General features: G+C 40.0%; 1 protein-coding gene across 1 annotated transcript in view; it reads right to left on the bottom strand.

Annotated features, from left to right (window-relative positions):
- The window catches only part of ADAMTS6 (ADAM metallopeptidase with thrombospondin type 1 motif 6), a 275,919-nt gene that overhangs the window by 41,984 nt on the left and 215,126 nt on the right, over positions 1–18,809 (bottom strand). Inside the window, exons 15-18 of the mRNA XM_054986105.1 lie at positions 15,931–16,064; positions 15,081–15,204; positions 14,302–14,382; positions 12,865–13,028 (exon numbers count right to left, since the gene is read on the bottom strand). Coding sequence (XP_054842080.1) covers positions 12,865–13,028; positions 14,302–14,382; positions 15,081–15,204; positions 15,931–16,064 — 503 coding nt within the window. The remainder of the gene's footprint in view (positions 1–12,864; positions 13,029–14,301; positions 14,383–15,080; positions 15,205–15,930; positions 16,065–18,809) is intronic.

Genomic DNA, 18,809 nt, shown 5'->3' on the forward strand with positions numbered 1-18,809 from the left:
TTAAGTTAAGATTACTATCTCCCCCAACGGACCGTTTTACTGAATAAAGACTTAAATTTTAAAAGAACTAAAGACTGAGTTACCAAGCTGAAAAAGTATTTTAAAAGACTGAGCAATTTAGTTTTGAGAACGAGAAAAAGTTAAAAAGAACTAAGAAGAATATTGTTTTGCATACCTGTGGTTGGGGAGATACTTTACTTTACTTTAATTGAATTTTTATACCGCCCATCTCCCGAAGGACTCAGGGCGGTGTACAGCAAAAGTAAAACATACAAATATAAAACACTAAGAATATAAAATAAACATATTAAATAATTTAACTCAAAACAGGACAGTTCAGTTAAAACACATTTAGGCCAGCCCCGCTTGTTGGAATAATAACGTCTTAAGGGCACGGCGAAAGGTGTGTAGGTCAGGGACCATACGTATCTCCGGGGGCAATTCATTCCAGAGGGCAGGTGCCCCAACAGAGAAGGCTCTCCCCCTGGGGGTCACCAGCCAACATTGTCTGACCGACGGCACCCTGAGGAGGCCCTCTCTGTGGGAGCGTACCGGCCTGTGGGAGGCTATCGGTAGCAGCAAGCGGTCTCGCAAATACCTAGGCCCTAAGCCATGGAACGCTCTGAAGATGGTAACCAGCACCTTGAAGCGCACCCGGAAGACCACCGGAAGCCAGTGTAGCTCGTGCAGGAGAGGTGTTACATGGGCACGCCGTGTTGCTCCCATAATCACCCGCGCGGCTGCATTCTGCACTAATTGCAGCCTCCGGGAGGTCCTCAGGGGGAGCCCCATATAGAGAGCATTACAGTAGTCCAGATGGAAGGAAACGAGGGCATGGGTGACTGTGCGCAAGGCGTCCCGATCCAGAAAAGGACGCAACTGGTGAACCAGGCGAACCTGATAAAAAGCCCTCCTGGCCATGGCCGACACATGATCTTCTAACGACAGCCGTGCATCCAGGAGGACACCCAAGTTGCGAACCCTCTCTGTGGGGGCCAAAATCTCGACCCAATAGACAGCGATGGAACCAGCTGGCTATAACGGGGCACCGGAAACCACAGCCACTCAGTCTTGGAAGGGTTGAGTCTGAGCCTGCTTCTCCCCATCCAGATCCGCACGGCCTCCAGGCACCGGGACATCACGTTAAGGGCATCATTGGGGTGATCCAGGGTAGAGATGTACAACTGAGTATCATCAGCATACTGATGGTACTTTACCCCAAAACCACGGATGATCTCACCCAGCAGCTTCACATAGATGTTAAACAGAAGGGGCGAGAGGACCGACCCCTGAGGCACCCCACAAGTGAGGTGCCTCCGGGTCGACCTCTGCCCCCCTGTCAGCACAAACTGTGAGCGGTCGGAGAGGAAGGAGGAGAACCATCGCAACACAGTGCCCCCCACTCCCAGCCCCTCCAACCGCCGCAGCACGACACCATGGTCGATGGTGTCAAAAGCCGCTGAGAGGTTTAATAGGACCAGGACAGAGGAGCAACCCCTGTCCCGAGCCCTCCAGAGATCATCAACCAATGCGACCAATGCCGTTTCCATACTAAGTCCAGGCCTGAAGCCCGACTGATACGGATCCAGATAGACATCTTCCTCCAGGTGCTGGGGAAGTTGTTGCGCCACCACACTCTCAACAACCTTCGCCACAAAACGAAGGTTGGAGACTGGACGATAGTTTGCTAATACAGCCGGATCCAGGGAAGGCTTCTTGAGGAGGGGCCTCACCAACGCCTCTTTTAGGGCCGCTGGGAAGAAACCCTCTCGCAGAGAAGCATTAATAATTCCCTGGAGCCAGCCTCGTGTGACCTCCCGGGAGGCCACCACCAGCCAGGAGGGGCACGGGTCCAATAAACAAGTAGCAGCGCTAAGCCTACCCAGTATCCTGTCCATGTCCTCGGGAGTCACAGGGTCAAACTCTTCCCAGATGACATTCACACGACCCACCTCTGTCCCCCCATCTATATCCACCCAGTCAGAGTCCAGAACCTCCCGGATCTGAGCGATCTTGTCGTGCAGATATTGGACAAAATCCTCAGCCCTGCCCTGCAAAGGGTCTTCCCGCGTTCCCTGGTGAAGTAGGGAGCGGGTCACCCTAAACAGGGCGGCTGGGCGATTATCTGCAGACGCGATCAAAGCGGAAAAATAATTGGATTTCGCCGCCTTTATCGCCCCTAGGTAGGTCTTAATATAAGACCGTACCAGTGTCCGGTCAGAATCGGAACGGCTGGCCCTCCAACCACTCTCTAGGCGTCTTTTCCGGCGTTTCATCTCCCTCAGCTCCTCAGAAAACCAGGGGGCCACTCGGGATCGGCACCGGGTCAGAGGCCGCAAAGGCACAACACGGTCCAAATCTCCAGCGGCCGCCCTATCCCAGGCAGCCACCAGCTCTTCAGCCAGGGCGTGAGCCAGTGCCTCGGGTAATGGCCCAAGCTCCGTGAGGAACCTATCTGGGTCCATCAGGCGCCTGGGGCGGAACCACCTGGTCGGCTCCGCCTCCCTGCGGTGGGCAGATCGTGGGAACTGGAAGGCGTGCTGCGAGACAGGAAGTGGAGAACAATAGACGGAGAGGAGATAGAGAGAAAGAGCGGCGAGGGAGGTCAGGAAGAGCAGGAGGACCCAGAAGAAAAACAAAGCTGGAAGAGGAAGTGAAGTACCCACCATTGAAACTAAGGGAAAGGAAACGGAAGTAGAGGATTCACCATTGAAAGTAAGGGAAGATCATCGGTGTGACTGTATTACCATAGAGAAAGATCGCCCGACATTTTGAACTATAGAAAAACATCGCCTGACATTTTAAGGGCAAGGGAAGCCTCAATTGCCATTTTAACTGAGGGCAAACGTCAAAAATTTTTGATATATAAAAAAAAGAGATTTGAATTAAAAAGAAGACGGAGCTAAGAAAGAGAGCTGATTTGTGGGGACCTAAGGCAAGTCCGATGGCCTCCAAAAAAGAAAAGGACTGGCAGGCTGCCATTGAAAATTTGGATAAGAAAATAACAGATGGAAATAAAGAGATTCGGGAGATGATACAAAAATTACAGCAAAATTTAATGATGGAAATGAAAGAAGCAATCAAATCGAAAATTATGGAAGTTAAAAAGGAGATGGAGGCAATAAAAACAGATTTACAGAATACCCAACAAAAGGTGCAAGAAATGCAGCAGTTGGTGCAGGATGGGGAGAAAAAAACAGAGGCTATACAGAATGAGACTATGGGTATGGGCGAAAGAATAGTGATGATGGAATGCAAAGCAATGGACAGACAGATTCGCATGAGGGCAGTTCCAGAAAAAATATTTGGGAGTGGAAGTGACAGTGAAGAATATTGACTTATATAAAAATAACTATGACAAGTTATGGCAACAAATAGATAAAGATATGATTAGATGGAATAAAATGAACTTGTCATGGTTAGGTCGTATTGCAGTAATTAAGATGAATGTTCTTCCAAGAATGATGTTTCTACTACAGACAATACCTATTGTTAAAGACAGTAAACAATTTGAGAAGTGGCAGAGAACGATGTTAAACTTTGTTTGGGCTGGAAAGAAACCCAGAGTTAAAATGAAAGTACTCTATGATGCGAAAGATAGAGGAGGACTACAATTACCAAATTTTAAATTACACCATGAAGCGATATGTCTGGACTGGATAAAGGAATGGATGACATTGAAGAATGTGAAGTTGTTAGCATTGGAAGGATATAATAAACTCTTTGGATGGCATGCATATCTATGGTATGACAAAGTAAAAGCAGACTATGTTTTTACATCACTATGTAAGAAGAAGCTTGTTTGCTGTATGGACTCAATATAAGAAATATATAGAAGAGACTATACCAATGTGGATTATGCCTGCGGAAGTAGTAAATCCAAGAACAGAATATGCAGAGGAAGACTGGTTGACATATAAAGAAATTCTTGAGATACAACAGAATAACTATATGTTTAAAGATAATGAAGAATTGCCATTCCAATATGGATGGTTTCAATATATGCAGATAAAAGATCTATATGAGAAAGACAAAAGGAAAAATGGTTTTAGACTACAAAACTCTGAGATTGAGAATTGTTTGCTTCAGGGGGGGAAGAAAATAATTTCTAAAATATATAAGATATTACTGAAATGGTTTACAGAGGAGGAAGTTGTTAAAGTTCAGATGGTCAAATGGGCAATAAACTGTAATAAGGAAATTTCAATGGAAGCTTGGGAAAAGGTATGGAAAAATGTAGTTAAGATTTCAGCATGTACCACTGTGTGTGAAAATGTATACAAAATGTTGTATAGATGGTATTTAACACCAAAGAAGTTGGCCAATGGTAATAGATGTCTGATAAATGTTGGAAATGTAAACAGCATGAAGGTTCATTCTATCATATGTGGTTGACTTGTGATAAGGCTAAGCAGTTCTGGGGGGATATAGTTAAAGTTATGTCAGATATTTTACAAAGGAATATAAATAAAATCCCGGAATTGCTGTTATTATGTATGAACCTAGAAGATTTTGATAAAATGGACAGAGTTATGGTGTTTTATATGATTACGGCGGCCAGAATGTGTTATGCACAGATGTGGAAGACTCAGGAGATACCATCTATGGAAGACTGGATTCTGAAAGTCTTGAATATGGCAGAAATGGACAAATTAACAAGGAAATTGAAAGAACAAGAAGAATTGGACTATACATTAAGCTGGGAAAAAATTAAGAAATATGTGGAGAAAAAGTGGGACATGAAGGGGAAACTGTGGTCTTTGGAGAAGTAGGGGAGATAGAAACTTAAGGTTAAAAAGGGGTATATTTTATTGTATTTTATTGGATTAGTATAGTATATTTACAGGGGAGTATAATTATGAGTAATAAGGTTATAGGGAGTATATGTGAAATATAGATAATATAGTTAATTGGTATGTAAGGAATAGTATGTTACATATATATATGTAGTTTTTTTTAGTTAGTATATGTACCTATTATTACTTATATAATTTTTATATTTTTAATTAAGATAAGCAATATAGTTAGTGTAGATTGTTAAGATAATTAAAGAGATGTGATAGGTATAATATAGATATATATTACATTATTATTATAGACTTTAAGAATTTATGTTTTTCCGGTTTGGGATCCATGGAGGTCTAACGCAGCTCTAATCGTGGAGCTGACCGGGCTGCCGTTTAAGCGGCCGGCAGGGCAAAATCAAGCCCACGGCCAACTGTTCTCAGGAGGAGAACAGTACCTCAGGGCGCGTTGATCTTGGGCGAGGGGGGGGTCCTACGCAACGGATCCTCTCCCGACCCTTGAGGTCCCACCCTAAGACAGGTTGGCTACAATCTCTGCGGCAGTCCTGGTGCCAATGCGGTTGGCATAAGACCTACATGCCCAAGCTTCAACAGGGGAAAGAAGAGTGGATGGGAATTTAAGATTGAAACAGCGATTACAACCCAAGGAAAGTGAATGAGAAGGTAAAGATCATTATCTCTTGAAACGGGACAGATTACGTAAAGTAAAGAAGAATTAAAGCAGACTTTTAAACTGCAACAGACTAAGTATAAGGAGGGGAGGACCCGGCAAGAATTATATTAAAAAAAGGACTAAGTTAAACGAAGTTATTAAAGAAATTGGACTATTGTTTTGAATACCTGTGGCTAGAAGGAGATATCAGGCTGTGAGAAAGTTTCACCATCGCGAGAACTGCTGTGGGAAGTCGGGAAACAGGAAGTACATAACAACAATAGAGTTGCTGGAGAGAAGTGGCCCTTGCCGGAGGGCAGGAAGTAGGGAATCGCCATTTTTGAAAGGGGAAGAGCCGCGGCTTCAGCGGAAGAGGAAGTAAGCAATATTGGATTACAAAAATCATAGAGGAACCATAGAGAAAAGACGCCCGACATTTTGGACTCTTTAAAAGTTTTTTTTTTGAAAGACCGGGACATTTAAACTAAAAGGACACTAAATTAAACGCCACGGAGCTAAGGAAGAGAGCGGACTCGTGGGAGCGAGCCAAAGCAAGCCCCACGATGTCGAAAAAAGAGTGGCAATCGGCGATAGAGAATTTGGATAAAAAACTTTTAGAAGTGATTAAGGAGCTCAAGGACATGAAACCGGAGTTGGTGAAAGAGGTTAAAGAGGTTAAAGAGACAGTAAAAAAAGAGCTGGCAGAAGTGAAGAAAGGTATGGAAACAATGCAAAATGACCTGCAGGGAACACAGCAAAGAGTCAAGGTAGTGGAAAGTGCGGTGGAGAACTTAGCAGATACGCAACGAACAGAGATGAGGGTGATGAGGGGGAGAATGGCGGTTGCGGAAAGTAAACATATGGAGAAGCAGCTGAGGTTTCGCGGCTTGCCGGAAGTGGAAGGAAAGACAGCTCAAGAACAGATCGCTGAGGTGTTAGCTGAATACCTGGGGAAGGAGGAGGAGGAAGTTGTGGCTATCCTAGATGTGGTATATCGTGTAAATTCAAGAATCGCGACCCAGAGGAAACTACCAAGAGATGTGATTGTGCAATTCACGACCAGAAATATAAAAGAGAAGATTGTGACTAAACAGTTTCAAGATCCATTGGAGATTGATGGCAAGACGATTATTATTATGAAGGAATTACCCAGATCGGTGTTGTTGGATCGGAAAAAATATAAAGCTCTAATTCAGATTCTGAAGGACATGAAAATAAGGTACAGATGGGAACTACCAGAAGGAGTGTCTTTTGAATTTGGAGGAGCAAAAAAGCGCATTAGATCTGAATTAGAGATGGAACAGTTTATAAGGGACAATGAAAAGGACTTACCAGCAACAAGATTATGAATATGGAGTGCAAAGTTTTATCTTGGAATGTAAATGGACTTAATTCACCGAATAAGAGAAAAAGTATTTTCCACTGGCTATTAAAACAAAAATGTGATATTGTATGCCTGCAAGAGACTCATATTAGAAAGCAGGATGTAAAGTATTTAAAATTGAATAAATTGGGCAGTGATTTTGTAGCGGCCTCTAATAAGAAAAAAAGGGGAGTGGTATTGTATATAAAAGAGGAGCTACAGCCAAAGCTAGTGATGAGAGATGCGGAAGCCAGATTTTTAGCAGTGGAATGTATATGGAATTTAAAGAGAGTATTGGTGATCGGAATTTATGCACCTAATGGAGCAAAAGAAAGCTTCTTTGAGGACTTGAGGAAGCAATTAGATGAACTTTCTTATGACCAGATAATTCTTGCAGGAGACTTCAATGGAGTGACAAACTTGGAACTAGATAAAAAGTCAGTAACTGCACAAAAGAAAAGAGGACTATTACCAAAGACGTTTTTTGTATTGACGCAACAGGAAACTTTAGAAGATGTATGGAGAAGACAAAATCCCAAAGGTAGACAATATACGTTTTTCTCCGCGAGACACTCTACGTTATCAAGAATTGATATGATCTGGGCCTCAAAAGACTTAGCGCTTTGGACTAAGGACGTGGAAATAATGCCTATGGTAGGCTCAGATCATAATCCAATTATGTGGAAGCTGGGGAAAAGGAGTAAAAGGAGAGGATGGAGAATAAATGAGGATTTACTGCAAGAGGGAGAAAATATGGAGATGTTGAGAAGAGAAACAAAGTTTTTCATACAATATTATATGAATAGAGAAGTACCAACTAACAAGGTATGGGACACCTACAAGGCAGTAATTAGAAGCATATTAATGGACTTAAATGGAAGAGCCAGGAAAAAAAAAGAGAAGAGACAGGAGATCACGGAGAAAATAAAAGCCAAAGAAATACAGTTAAAGAAAAGACCAGGGAAAAAGAAAATCTACCAGGACATTAAAATTCTTCAAGAACAGTTGATAGCAATGAACAACAAAGAATTGGAATGGAATCTTAAGAGAATGAATCAAAAGGCGTTCGAAGGTGCAAATAAACCTGGGAAATATTTGGCATGGCAATTGAAGAAGAGAAAGGAGAAGAAAATAATAAATAAAATCTGTGAGGACAATAAAGTGTACCTGGAACAGACAGCTATTAGCAGAGCCTTTTATAAATTTTATGCCAAATTGTATAATAAAAAAGAGGTGAATAAAGGCTCAATAGCGACATACTTGGAGAAAATGAAGCTCCCAGTAATTTCGGAAGCTTGGAGAGACAAATTGAACAATGAAGTAACGGAGGAAGAAATAAGAAAGGCAATACAGTCAACAAACTTGGGAAAGACGCCAGGACCGGATGGACTTACAGCCAAATTTTACAAGGTAATGGCTAATGAACTGGCACCATTCCTAAAAGATGTGATTAATGGTGTTTTAAAGGATCAACGGATCCCAGACACTTGGAGTGAAGCCAATATATCACTGATCCCCAAAGAGGGGCAAGATTTGACTAATGTGAAAAATTATAGACCTATATCGTTACTTAATAATGATTACAAAATTTTTGCGAAGATAGTGGCGGAAAGAGTGAAGGGATGGCTTTCTGAAGTTATTGAGGAGGAGCAAGCTGGTTTTTTGCCAAACAGACAAATCAAAGACAATTTAAGGACAGTTATAAATGCTATTGAATACTACGACAAACGTTGTGACAAGGAGGTTGGTTTCTTCTTTGTGGACGCTGAAAAAGCGTTTGACAATTTGAACTGGGACTTTATGTTTGCCACCATGGAAAAGCTACAAATGGGAGAAAGATTCATAAGAGCAGTGAAGGAAATTTACAGAGACCAGAGTGCAGCAATTGTGGTGAATGACGAGGTGACTAAGAAATTGACTATAGGTAAAGGAATAAGACAAGGTTGCCCGTTGTCTCCACTGTTGTTTATTTTGGTTTTGGAAATACTGATGATACAGATACGAGAAGACAATGCAATCCGTGGAATAAAAATAAAGGACTTTTCCTATAAGGACAGAGCATTTGCGGACGATATAATGCTAATTGTGGAAGATCCAATGGAGAACATGCCAAAAGTAATAGAGAAGATTAAGGAATTTGGAGATTTGGCAGGATTTTATGTAAACAAAAAGAAGTCAAAGATATTATGTAAAAATATGACTAAACAAAAACAACAATTATTAATGGAAATAACAGACTGCGAAGTAACAAGTAAGGTGAAATATCTGGGAATTGAACTGACTGCAAAGAATATAGATTTATTTAAAAACAACTATGAGAAATTGTGGACTCAGATAGAACAAGACTTGATTAAATGGAATAGACTGAACTTGTCATGGTTGGGAAGAATTGCAGTAATTAAGATGAATGTGTTGCCAAGAGTGATGTTTCTGTTACAGACAATACCAATTATCCGAGACTCTAAGCAGTTTGAAAAATGGCAAAGGAAAATATCAGATTTTGTTTGGGCAGGCAAAAAGCCTCGAGTGAAAATGAAAGTGTTACAAGATGCAAAAGAAAGAGGCAGAATGCAACTGCCCAACCTAAGACTTTATTATGACGCAATTTGTTTAGTGTGGCTGAAAGATTGGATGACGCTGAAAAACCAGAAACTACTGGCCTTAGAAGGATATAAAAAAATATTCGGATGGCATGCATATTCATGGTATGATAAAGTAAAAGCGGACTCTATGTTTTTACATCATTGTATTCGGAGAAGCCTATTCACAACCTGGAAGAAGTACAGAAATTACCTACAAGACGGAATCCCCTCATGGGTGGTTCCATATGAAGTAATAGATCCGAGAACTGTCGATAATGAACAACAGTGTTTAACATACAAGGAGATAACCCGAATGGAATTTTCTAAACCCAAAATAAAGACGCAGGACGAGTTGTTTCCAAGTTATGATTGGTTCCAGTATAGACAGATCAGAGATCTTTATAATTCGGACTGTGTGAAGGGAGGGATAAGAATGGAGAATTCGGAATTAGAACAGGCACTCTTACAAGAAGATAAAAAGGAAATCTCTAAGGTATATAAAGTGCTGTTGAAATGGTATACTGAAGATGAAACAGTTAAAGTGCAAATGGTGAAGTGGGCTATAAACTTTAATAAGGAAATAACAATGGAGGCATGGGAATACTTGTGGAAAAACACATTGAAGATCACGACATGCACCAATATTAAAGGGAATGTCTACAAAATGATTTATTGTTGGTATATGACACCAAAGAAAATTGCTCTAGGGAATTTGAACACGTCTAATAAATGCTGGAAATGTAAAAAGCATGAGGGATCTTTGTATCATATGTGGTGGACTTGTGAGGTAGCTAGGCAGTACTGGGGGAAATAATAAGAGTAATAAGTGAGATTTTACAATTTCAAATTAATAAGAACCCAGAACTCCTGCTACTGAACTTGGGAATGGAGGACATTCCAGCACAATATAGGACATTGCTATTTTACATGACAGCAGCGGCTAGACTTTTGTATGCGCAAAAGTGGAAAGTGCAAGAAGTGCCAACTATTGAGGACTGGATTTATAAATTGCTGTACATGGCGGAAATGGACAAAATGACAAGGAAACTGAGAGACCTTGATCCAGGACAGTTTAACATGGATTGGGAGAAGCTGAAACAATATTTAGTGAAGAAATGGGAGGTGGGAGGAGAACTGTGGCAGTTTGAAAATTACTGAAATACAATAAAAGTAGAGGGAGGTGACTTTACCGGGGGGTAGAGAGTAAAAGGAGAATCTCTAAGCAACTATTTTATTAGACTATTATATATAGTATTAAGTATCATAGGTGCTATTATAAGAATTATAATGATAGAGATTAACTAACTATAAGGATAGAAACTAATTAATTTCATTTCTGGCAATAATTGTATAATGGAGATAATTTTATAATTGCAATGAAGAAATTTAAGCAAGGTGGGAAAATATATATTAATGTACAGATTATGTATTAAATTGATTGACTTAGTTTGGAGGTATATATGGGTCAAATTGGTTGACTATTTTTGGTGGATAGTTGCATAATGGAAGAATTATATAATTATACAATTAAAACAGTACAAAGATAAGATATGTAGAAAAAGTAATATATAGAGTATAAGTTAAATTGGTTGACTTATATTGAATGTACTGTTTATAGAAGTATCTAAAATTATGCTAAATGAGGGATAAATTGTTTGCCCCATATTGAATATGAGAATATAAGATAGAGCATAGAGTACTAAAATTAGCTAAATGATTATTATTAAAAGAAAATATGCCAAGAATGTATTATTTAGTTATGTATTATTAGTTGTTAAAGTAAGTAGGAGACAGAAGGAGCACTGTGTTATATAGATAAGCTTAGAAGAAAGTGAAAGCTTATGTTTGATAGAATAAATTTGAAATAAGTAAGGGAAAAGGGACAAGGGGTTGGAAAACTGTTGGAAGAACAAAAGGGGGGGAAGGGAGGGGGTTAGAATTGGAAAAATTAAAGGAAATTGATTGTTATGTATAATTTAATGATATCTAATCCAATAAAAAATTTTAAATAAAAAAAAAAGAATTTATATGATATACTTTTTAGATTAAGTTGGGTATGGAAAACTGCTGGGAATCACCAGAAAAGGGTGGGGGGGAAAGGATGGGGAAAATGCAATGGGGTGAATAATGATAATGATTTCTATATGTATGTTTGTAAACCCATCCAATAAAAAATTCTTTAAAAAGAAAAAGAAAAAAAGAAAGCAGAATGAACTCAAAGCAGCGCACGCGCACGCACACACACCACTCCCACCCTCCATGAAAAGAAAGCAGAATGAACTCAAAGTAGCACACACATACACAGAAACCCCGAATGAAATGAAAACGGAATGAACTCAAAGCAGCACACACGCACACACACAGCCCTACCCCGAAAAGAAAGCAGAATGAACGCAAAGCAGCACACATACACACACGGCCCCACCCACCCACTCCCCCAATGAAAATAAAACAGTATGAACTCAAAGCAGCACACACATACACAGAAACCCCTGAATGAAAAGAATGCCGAGCCCCACTTGCTCTCTCTCTCACTCACTCACAGAGGAATGAAAAGAAAGCAGAATGAACTCAAAGCAGTTTAGCTTCCTCTGCAGAGCCCACGCTGAGCCCCAGCTTGCTGTCTCTCTCTCACTCACTCACAGAGGAATGAAAAGAAAGTAGAATGAACCCAAAGCAGCTTAACCTCCTCTGCAGAGCCCATGCTGGGCCCCAGCTTGCTCTCTCTCTCTCTCTCTCTCTCTCTCTCTCTCACAGAGGAATGAAAAGAAAGCAGAATGATTTCAAAGCAACTCAACCTCCTCTGCAGAGCCCACACCAAGCCCCTGCTTGCTCTCTCTCTCTCACACACACACACACACTGAGGAATGAAAAGAAAGCAGAATGAACTCAAAGCAGTTTAACCTCCTCTGTAGGGCCCACGCTAGGCCAGAGCAGTGTCTGCTTGCTCTCTCTCTCTCTGGTGTGTGTAAGTGAGTGAGAGAACTGAGAGAGAGACAGAGACAGAGAGAGGAATGAAAAGAAAGCAGAATGAACTCAAAGCAGCTTACCCTCCTCTGCTGAGTCCATGGGGCCGAAGGAGGAAGGAATCATGTGGGCAGATTCCAGAGCTGCTGGAACACTGATCTGGGGCATTCCCTCTCAAAAAAGCCCTACACATCACAAATACAAAGCTCCTCTAATTTTTTAAAGCTGTTTGCTTTGGTTGCAGGAGATTTGCAACTCCCGAACTTGATGCATGGAACTAATTGCATTGGGGTTTTGTTTTGTTTGTTTGTATCCTACCCAAGCAGTGTCTGAGCAGCCTGGAACATAGGGGGGATAGCATATGTGCCTGACAGAGGCCAAAGTTCACAATCAAATAATTGGATTGACTTTTCTATATTTTTTAAAACTTTTCAACACCAGATTGCTTGCTATACAAGAATTAGAATTTTTGAAAAGGCAGTTAAATTACTTTACCATGACTATGAGATTTTCTGAGATGGGACCTAAAGCTTCCAAAGATTCTGGTTCATCAGCTGGCCTCTTGTAGTGGAAAGCTGTTCCAGCAACATCAAATTTTCTAGGCCAGTCAATAGTCCAGGCACCATTAATATAATAGTCATCCTCTTCTGATTTTAAAGCTTTAAAAAAGTACAAAATGCTTAAACATATGAAGCAACAAATGTATAAGAAGGGACAATGTCAATGGGTTACTAGTTGACAGAAGCATACATTCCTTTTTTTAAAAAAAAATCTTTTATCTTTTATAGGCAAATGTAATCTGCAAAGATTATAGATCTCAGGGGATAAGCCCCAAGCCTCTACTGAACAAATCACAGGTACTTTATACATACAAAAAAGACGTAATTTCTGACAATTTGTTGTTCCCAAGAGTCCTTCACTAGGCAGGAGCAACATTGCGGGTACGGGCAGGAGGCTGACTTATAAAAGGTGGTATTAAGCAAAGAACTGTGTCATGAGCAGAGCTCCTTCTGCAGTACTTTGGACCCAAAACAATGTATACAGTGCATTTTAGAACAAAATATAGTACCTCAGAACTTCCATTCTCTATGGCTCAAAGATGATTAAGAACACAAAAATTATATATTGCAGAGTAACAGAGAGAACAAGTTTGCCTAATGGTTGCCATTTAGAGATTAGCCCATTTTTCATACAGATAAACAAATTTTAAAATATCTGAATTTCACAAAAGCTTCCATTTTGGTAACCACAATTTAAATTTGAAAATAATATTTTCTATTATACAGATGAAACTGTAACTAAAAATTGGAGCACCTCAAAATTGTTTGCGTCTCTCAATGGCTTTGATTTTGGTAGGCATCAAATATGAAATCTCAAACTGTCCATTGTAAAATAAAACGTTCCATTTTATGATGTGTTTACAATGTCATTGCATGTCATCTATCAAATACAATCAAATATTAAATACTACTAGTTGCCAAGAATCAAATTCTGTCATACAAATATGAATACTAATGCATGGCGACTATCAAATAATAAATAATATTAAATAACATCTTTAAATTTTATATATCAAATACTGAAATTTTATAACACTGGATTCAAATACAGATACACAGCATTCACTTGAATCAGTTTTTTAGAATCTGCTAATGCAAGCATGTGCCATTGCTCTGAACCTACATAGTCTCTCACAGTTTTTCATTTTCTTGTTTATCATCCTGTTGCTTTCCTAGCCCAATTTCCCCTTTTTCATGCCTTATGCTTGTTAGCACTGAATCTCCATGTTCTCTGAGAGGCTATGAGGAATTGCACAAAAACATTTATTGCAGAGTGTACATTTTTAATTCTATGCAATTATAGGTTGCTTTAATATTGTTTCAATCTAGAAGCCCTAAGGAAGTTTTTATATTTAACAAAGAAGTATCTTACCAATGTAGTTCTTTGACACTGCCACTTCTTTTATTTCAATGTGAACGGAACCTTTTGGAATCTGAACTACTTCCATGTAGCCTACAAGTCAAAGGTGAACCTTATTTTATTGTTAATATGTATACTTATGATTGTTAAGGTTCTAGGAGTACACTCCTAGAACACACTTTCCTGCAGTCCCCCAAAAGGTACAGAAAAAACGGAAGACAAACAGCTTGCTACTTTTGAAATTGGAGACGTGGAGTGAAAGGGAAAAGCTGGCAGCATTCGGTGAGTGGGCCGTCCCTTTAAGGACGTGTGAAAATGGCCATACTAATGATTGGGCCATGTTAAATCACAGAGTCTGAAGGAACCAGAACCATACCAAATACAAATCCCCACATTAATTTCTGGATTCTCTTCTTCACTGTTTTGTTACACTTCATGATCACACCCCAAAACTGATAAATATAGAACAATAATATTAATTAAATTATTAATTCAATCTACATTTGTTTCTTTTATATGATGACTATACATTTCAAGGCAAATCTTCCCTTATGCATGTTGCAGGAAATGACGGAAGGAAGGAGAATGACAAAATGTTGAGTGACAAGGAGGCTGCAACTTCATTATATATTATAAACTCAAGCATGGCAGTAGAAAATCTATAACATTCAGCCCAACTGCTGGGTAGATCATTACAGAGGAGAATGACAACAGGTAGAAATTGCTGCTGCCTTTAGTCTCCTATTGTACATCTCATATTAACAAGATATGACCTATAAATTCACACTCACCTCCTCTTGGCAATGTATCATTGAAAAATCCTTCAATAGATTCACATGTACTCCCATCTCCACCACATACCCGACACCTGTCTTCTTTTGCATCAGATCCCAAAATATTGTCACATCCAACATGCTGAAAATAAAATAAAATCATAAAAATAAAATTAAAAAGTATTTCTGATTTTTTTTTTAAAAGAACTTTAAGGACAGATTGCCCGCATTAATTCAAATCATATTTGTAACTGAATCCTAGATGCTTTCTATGTATTTTTTATTTTATTGGATTAATAATAATCTAAAAATTGGTAAAATTGAAACAATTCTTCTCTTACACATACTCTTACACTTTAACCTTTCCATGGTATATCTTTGCACAACTTATGACAGTACACTAGGTCACATCAGAATGTTATGCTTTTGGTACTGCAGTTAGAATGGAGCACAATAAAAGCCAAGTAGTTGCTGATGTAGCAAATTGTAAAATCAACCTTTTAATGTGTTTTAGGGGGGAAAAAACCCCAAACCAAATAGTGTTTTAGTTATATTCTTGTTTCCTTATATAATACTAACTTTCATTTTAAAAAAGAGAAAGATAGAATGGATATATTTGGAACACAATTCAGAACCATGTGTACATAGCATTCCAAAGACATTAAGAGTGTCCACCATCCACTATCTTTACTGCAAGTTTTTAACAAAGTAAATAAGGAAGATTGGCATGAGAACTGCTAACACTGAAACTCTGTGAAAACAAAGGATGAATACTAGTGACAACTCTTGTGCTACAGTAAAATTGTACAGAATGTTTTTAGTTACTTTGTGGTACTGCTAAATAATATGTAGATGTATAAAGATGTACCTTGCATTCTCCATTGATACAAATATCCAGTGAATCTGTGTTGCACTGTGTCCCATCAATGACTGCAGGGGCACGTTCAGTATAAAAATTGTAACCTTCTGCTAAGCAGTTTAGTGCACATGGCTTAACTCCACCTAGACAAATATAACATTTTGAAGAATACAAGATTAATCCTATTACTGATGAGACACTCATTCTTTCATATACTCATTAAGTTCACAGCCCAAAAGATGTGAGTGTCCCATGATAGTCACACTTGCACTCTCCTTTTAAGCCTCTAACCTCTCTGACTGCCTTGCCTCTTGTGGCTATTGGGCTTTAAAGGATTAGGAAAGTTTGGGAGACTTCAGAATTAGAATTCTAACATTAACAATCACCTTCCATTTATTTGAACAAATTAAATATTGCTTATGTCTCATGGACTTTTGATTGGAACCTTGTGGCTGCACATTGGTCTAGCAATTCAGGCATTTTTCAATGCAGAGAAAGGGGAAGATTACATTTCTTGCTTATAAAAGAGAGCCGTATTTAATCTTTTCTAGGTCTTATTTGTCTTTCATTTATCTAAAGATGTTCTCAACTCTGCTGTAAAATGGAACAAAGATCAATAATGTAATCCTAAGCACAGTTATGCCCTTCCAAAATAATTGAAGTCAATGGTTTAAAAGGGTACAAGTCTAAGGACTTCAAAGCTCCTTATGTTAACATTAAAAGCTATGCATTCAACACTGATGGGGAACTGCTGAAAAATGCTGACAGATCACAATAATTTTTTTCTAAGATCTGAGAATTTTAGCCATACTTGCTCTAAAATACTTCCTGCATTTTGGTTTTCCTTTGCCCAAGCAGAATACCCCTCTTTCTGATGCTTGTAATTAGAGATGGGCACAATCGGCATTACGATTTGAAAAAAACCCCGATAATGGCGTTCGCGCCATCGGGACCCGGCTAATCGGTGCTGTCCACGGCAACCGATCCAACGGTCGGGGATTTGCTTGTTCGGGGCTTGATCGTATTGATCGGTTTCTGTTCGGGATTGCAGACACTCAGGCGCCAGGAATCATTTCCCCTGGCAATGGAGTCAGGGTATGCCTGAGCTGTGTTTGCCCTCCTTCTGTCGCCCTGGAAACACGAATGGAAGCCCAGCTTTCCTTGATCAGCAGGGCTTCCTTCCAACTATGGAGCAGCCAGCAACACATCACTATTTGGGAGAAGAGAGGGGAGGGAGGGGGAAGGGGGTGTTCTGTAGCCACAGGCACTCCAAATGTTTTTTGCTTTTTTAAAAAAAACGGGGCTTTGTAGGAGGAATGGCTGTTTTTCTGTCTGTCACTCTCTGTTTTTAACCTGCTTTTAAAACACTGTATTTTGTGGGAAAACCTCATTCATGGCTCTGTGTGTGTGTTTAAAAGGGAGTGGGTAAAAGCTGGATCCAGATGATTTTAAACGGATCCTCATGAATTCATATGATTTTTATATTGAAACAAAACAAAACAAAAAGGCTGTCATATTATAGATCATGTCCTAGTCTACAGACAGCAACAAAACAATCATGCATCCACTAATCCATGGCGCTGCCACGGCACAAAAACATGCTAAAAAAGCACGGATCCGCATGGATCCTCTTGATTTTTAAGTGAGGCCACCAAAAATCCACCACAGAATCACAGATCATGTCTGTTGCCACAAATGGGACCAAAAAATTCAGCCATCCACTGCTTCATGGCACTCCCACGGTGCAAAAACATGGTCTAAAAGCATGGATCCTCATGGATCCTCTTGATTTTTACATGGGACCACCTGAAATCCACCATACAATCTCAGATCATGTCTATTGCCACAAATGGGACCAAAAAAATCATTCATCCACTGCTTTGTGGCAGTGCCATGGCGCAAAAACATGGTTCAAAAGCACGGATCCTCATGGATCCTCTTGATTTTTACATGGGGCCACCCAAAATCCACCATACAAAACCAGATCATGTCCATATCCACACATAGGACCAAAAAAATCATTCATCCACCGCTTTGTGGCAGTGCCACGGTGCAAAAACATGGTTCAAAAGCACGGATCCTCATAGATCCTCTTGATTTTTACGTGGGGCCACCCAAAATCCACCATACAAAACCAGATCATGTCCAATGCCACAAACAGGACCAAAAGATCTAAAATATGACAGCCTTTTTGTTTTGTTTCAATGTAAAAATCATATGAATTCATGAGGATCCGTGTCTCAGATTCATGTTTTTTCACCATGGCAGCGCCAAATATTTTTGGATCTGTGTTTTTTACATTTCAGTCTGTGGACCTGGCTGTGATATGTAATTTGATGTTTCATTTGTGTTTTTCCTATTTAAAAAACCATAGGATCCGCGAGGATCCATGTGGATCCTAGTTTTACTTTCTTCCTGTTTAAAATATGCTTTTGGAAGACTGGCTGCTTGCTTTTAAAATTGGGTGGGGAGGAATGGAGGATTCTATCCCTACTTTTTTTAAAAAGCTGGCTGAAACATGTTGACGGGGTGTCTCTCTCTATTTGGAGAGGCAGAGACGGGTTAAAAACTCCCCCCCCTGCTCTAAGTGCGTGTGTGTGTGTGAAAACGTCCCCTCCCTGAGGGGAGGCGGCTCGTCACCGGGTTAAAAACTTCCCCCCCTCCGCTCTGTGTGTGTGTGTGTGTGTGTGAGAGAGAGAGAGAGAGAGAGAGAGAGAGAGAGAGAACGTCCCCTCCCTGAGGGGAAGTGGCTCATTGCCGGGTTAAAAACTCCCCCTCTCTGCTCTAAGTGTGTGTGTGTGGGGGCGCCCCTCTGCTTTGGCCTCCCCGATCCCCGATTGGAAACGGGACTTGTTCGGTGTGGATCGGTGATCTGGGGTCGTCACCGG

This window comes from Eublepharis macularius, chromosome 8 (genome assembly GCF_028583425.1).
Source record: "Eublepharis macularius isolate TG4126 chromosome 8, MPM_Emac_v1.0, whole genome shotgun sequence".
In the NCBI taxonomy this organism is placed as follows: Eukaryota; Metazoa; Chordata; class Lepidosauria; order Squamata; family Eublepharidae; genus Eublepharis; species Eublepharis macularius.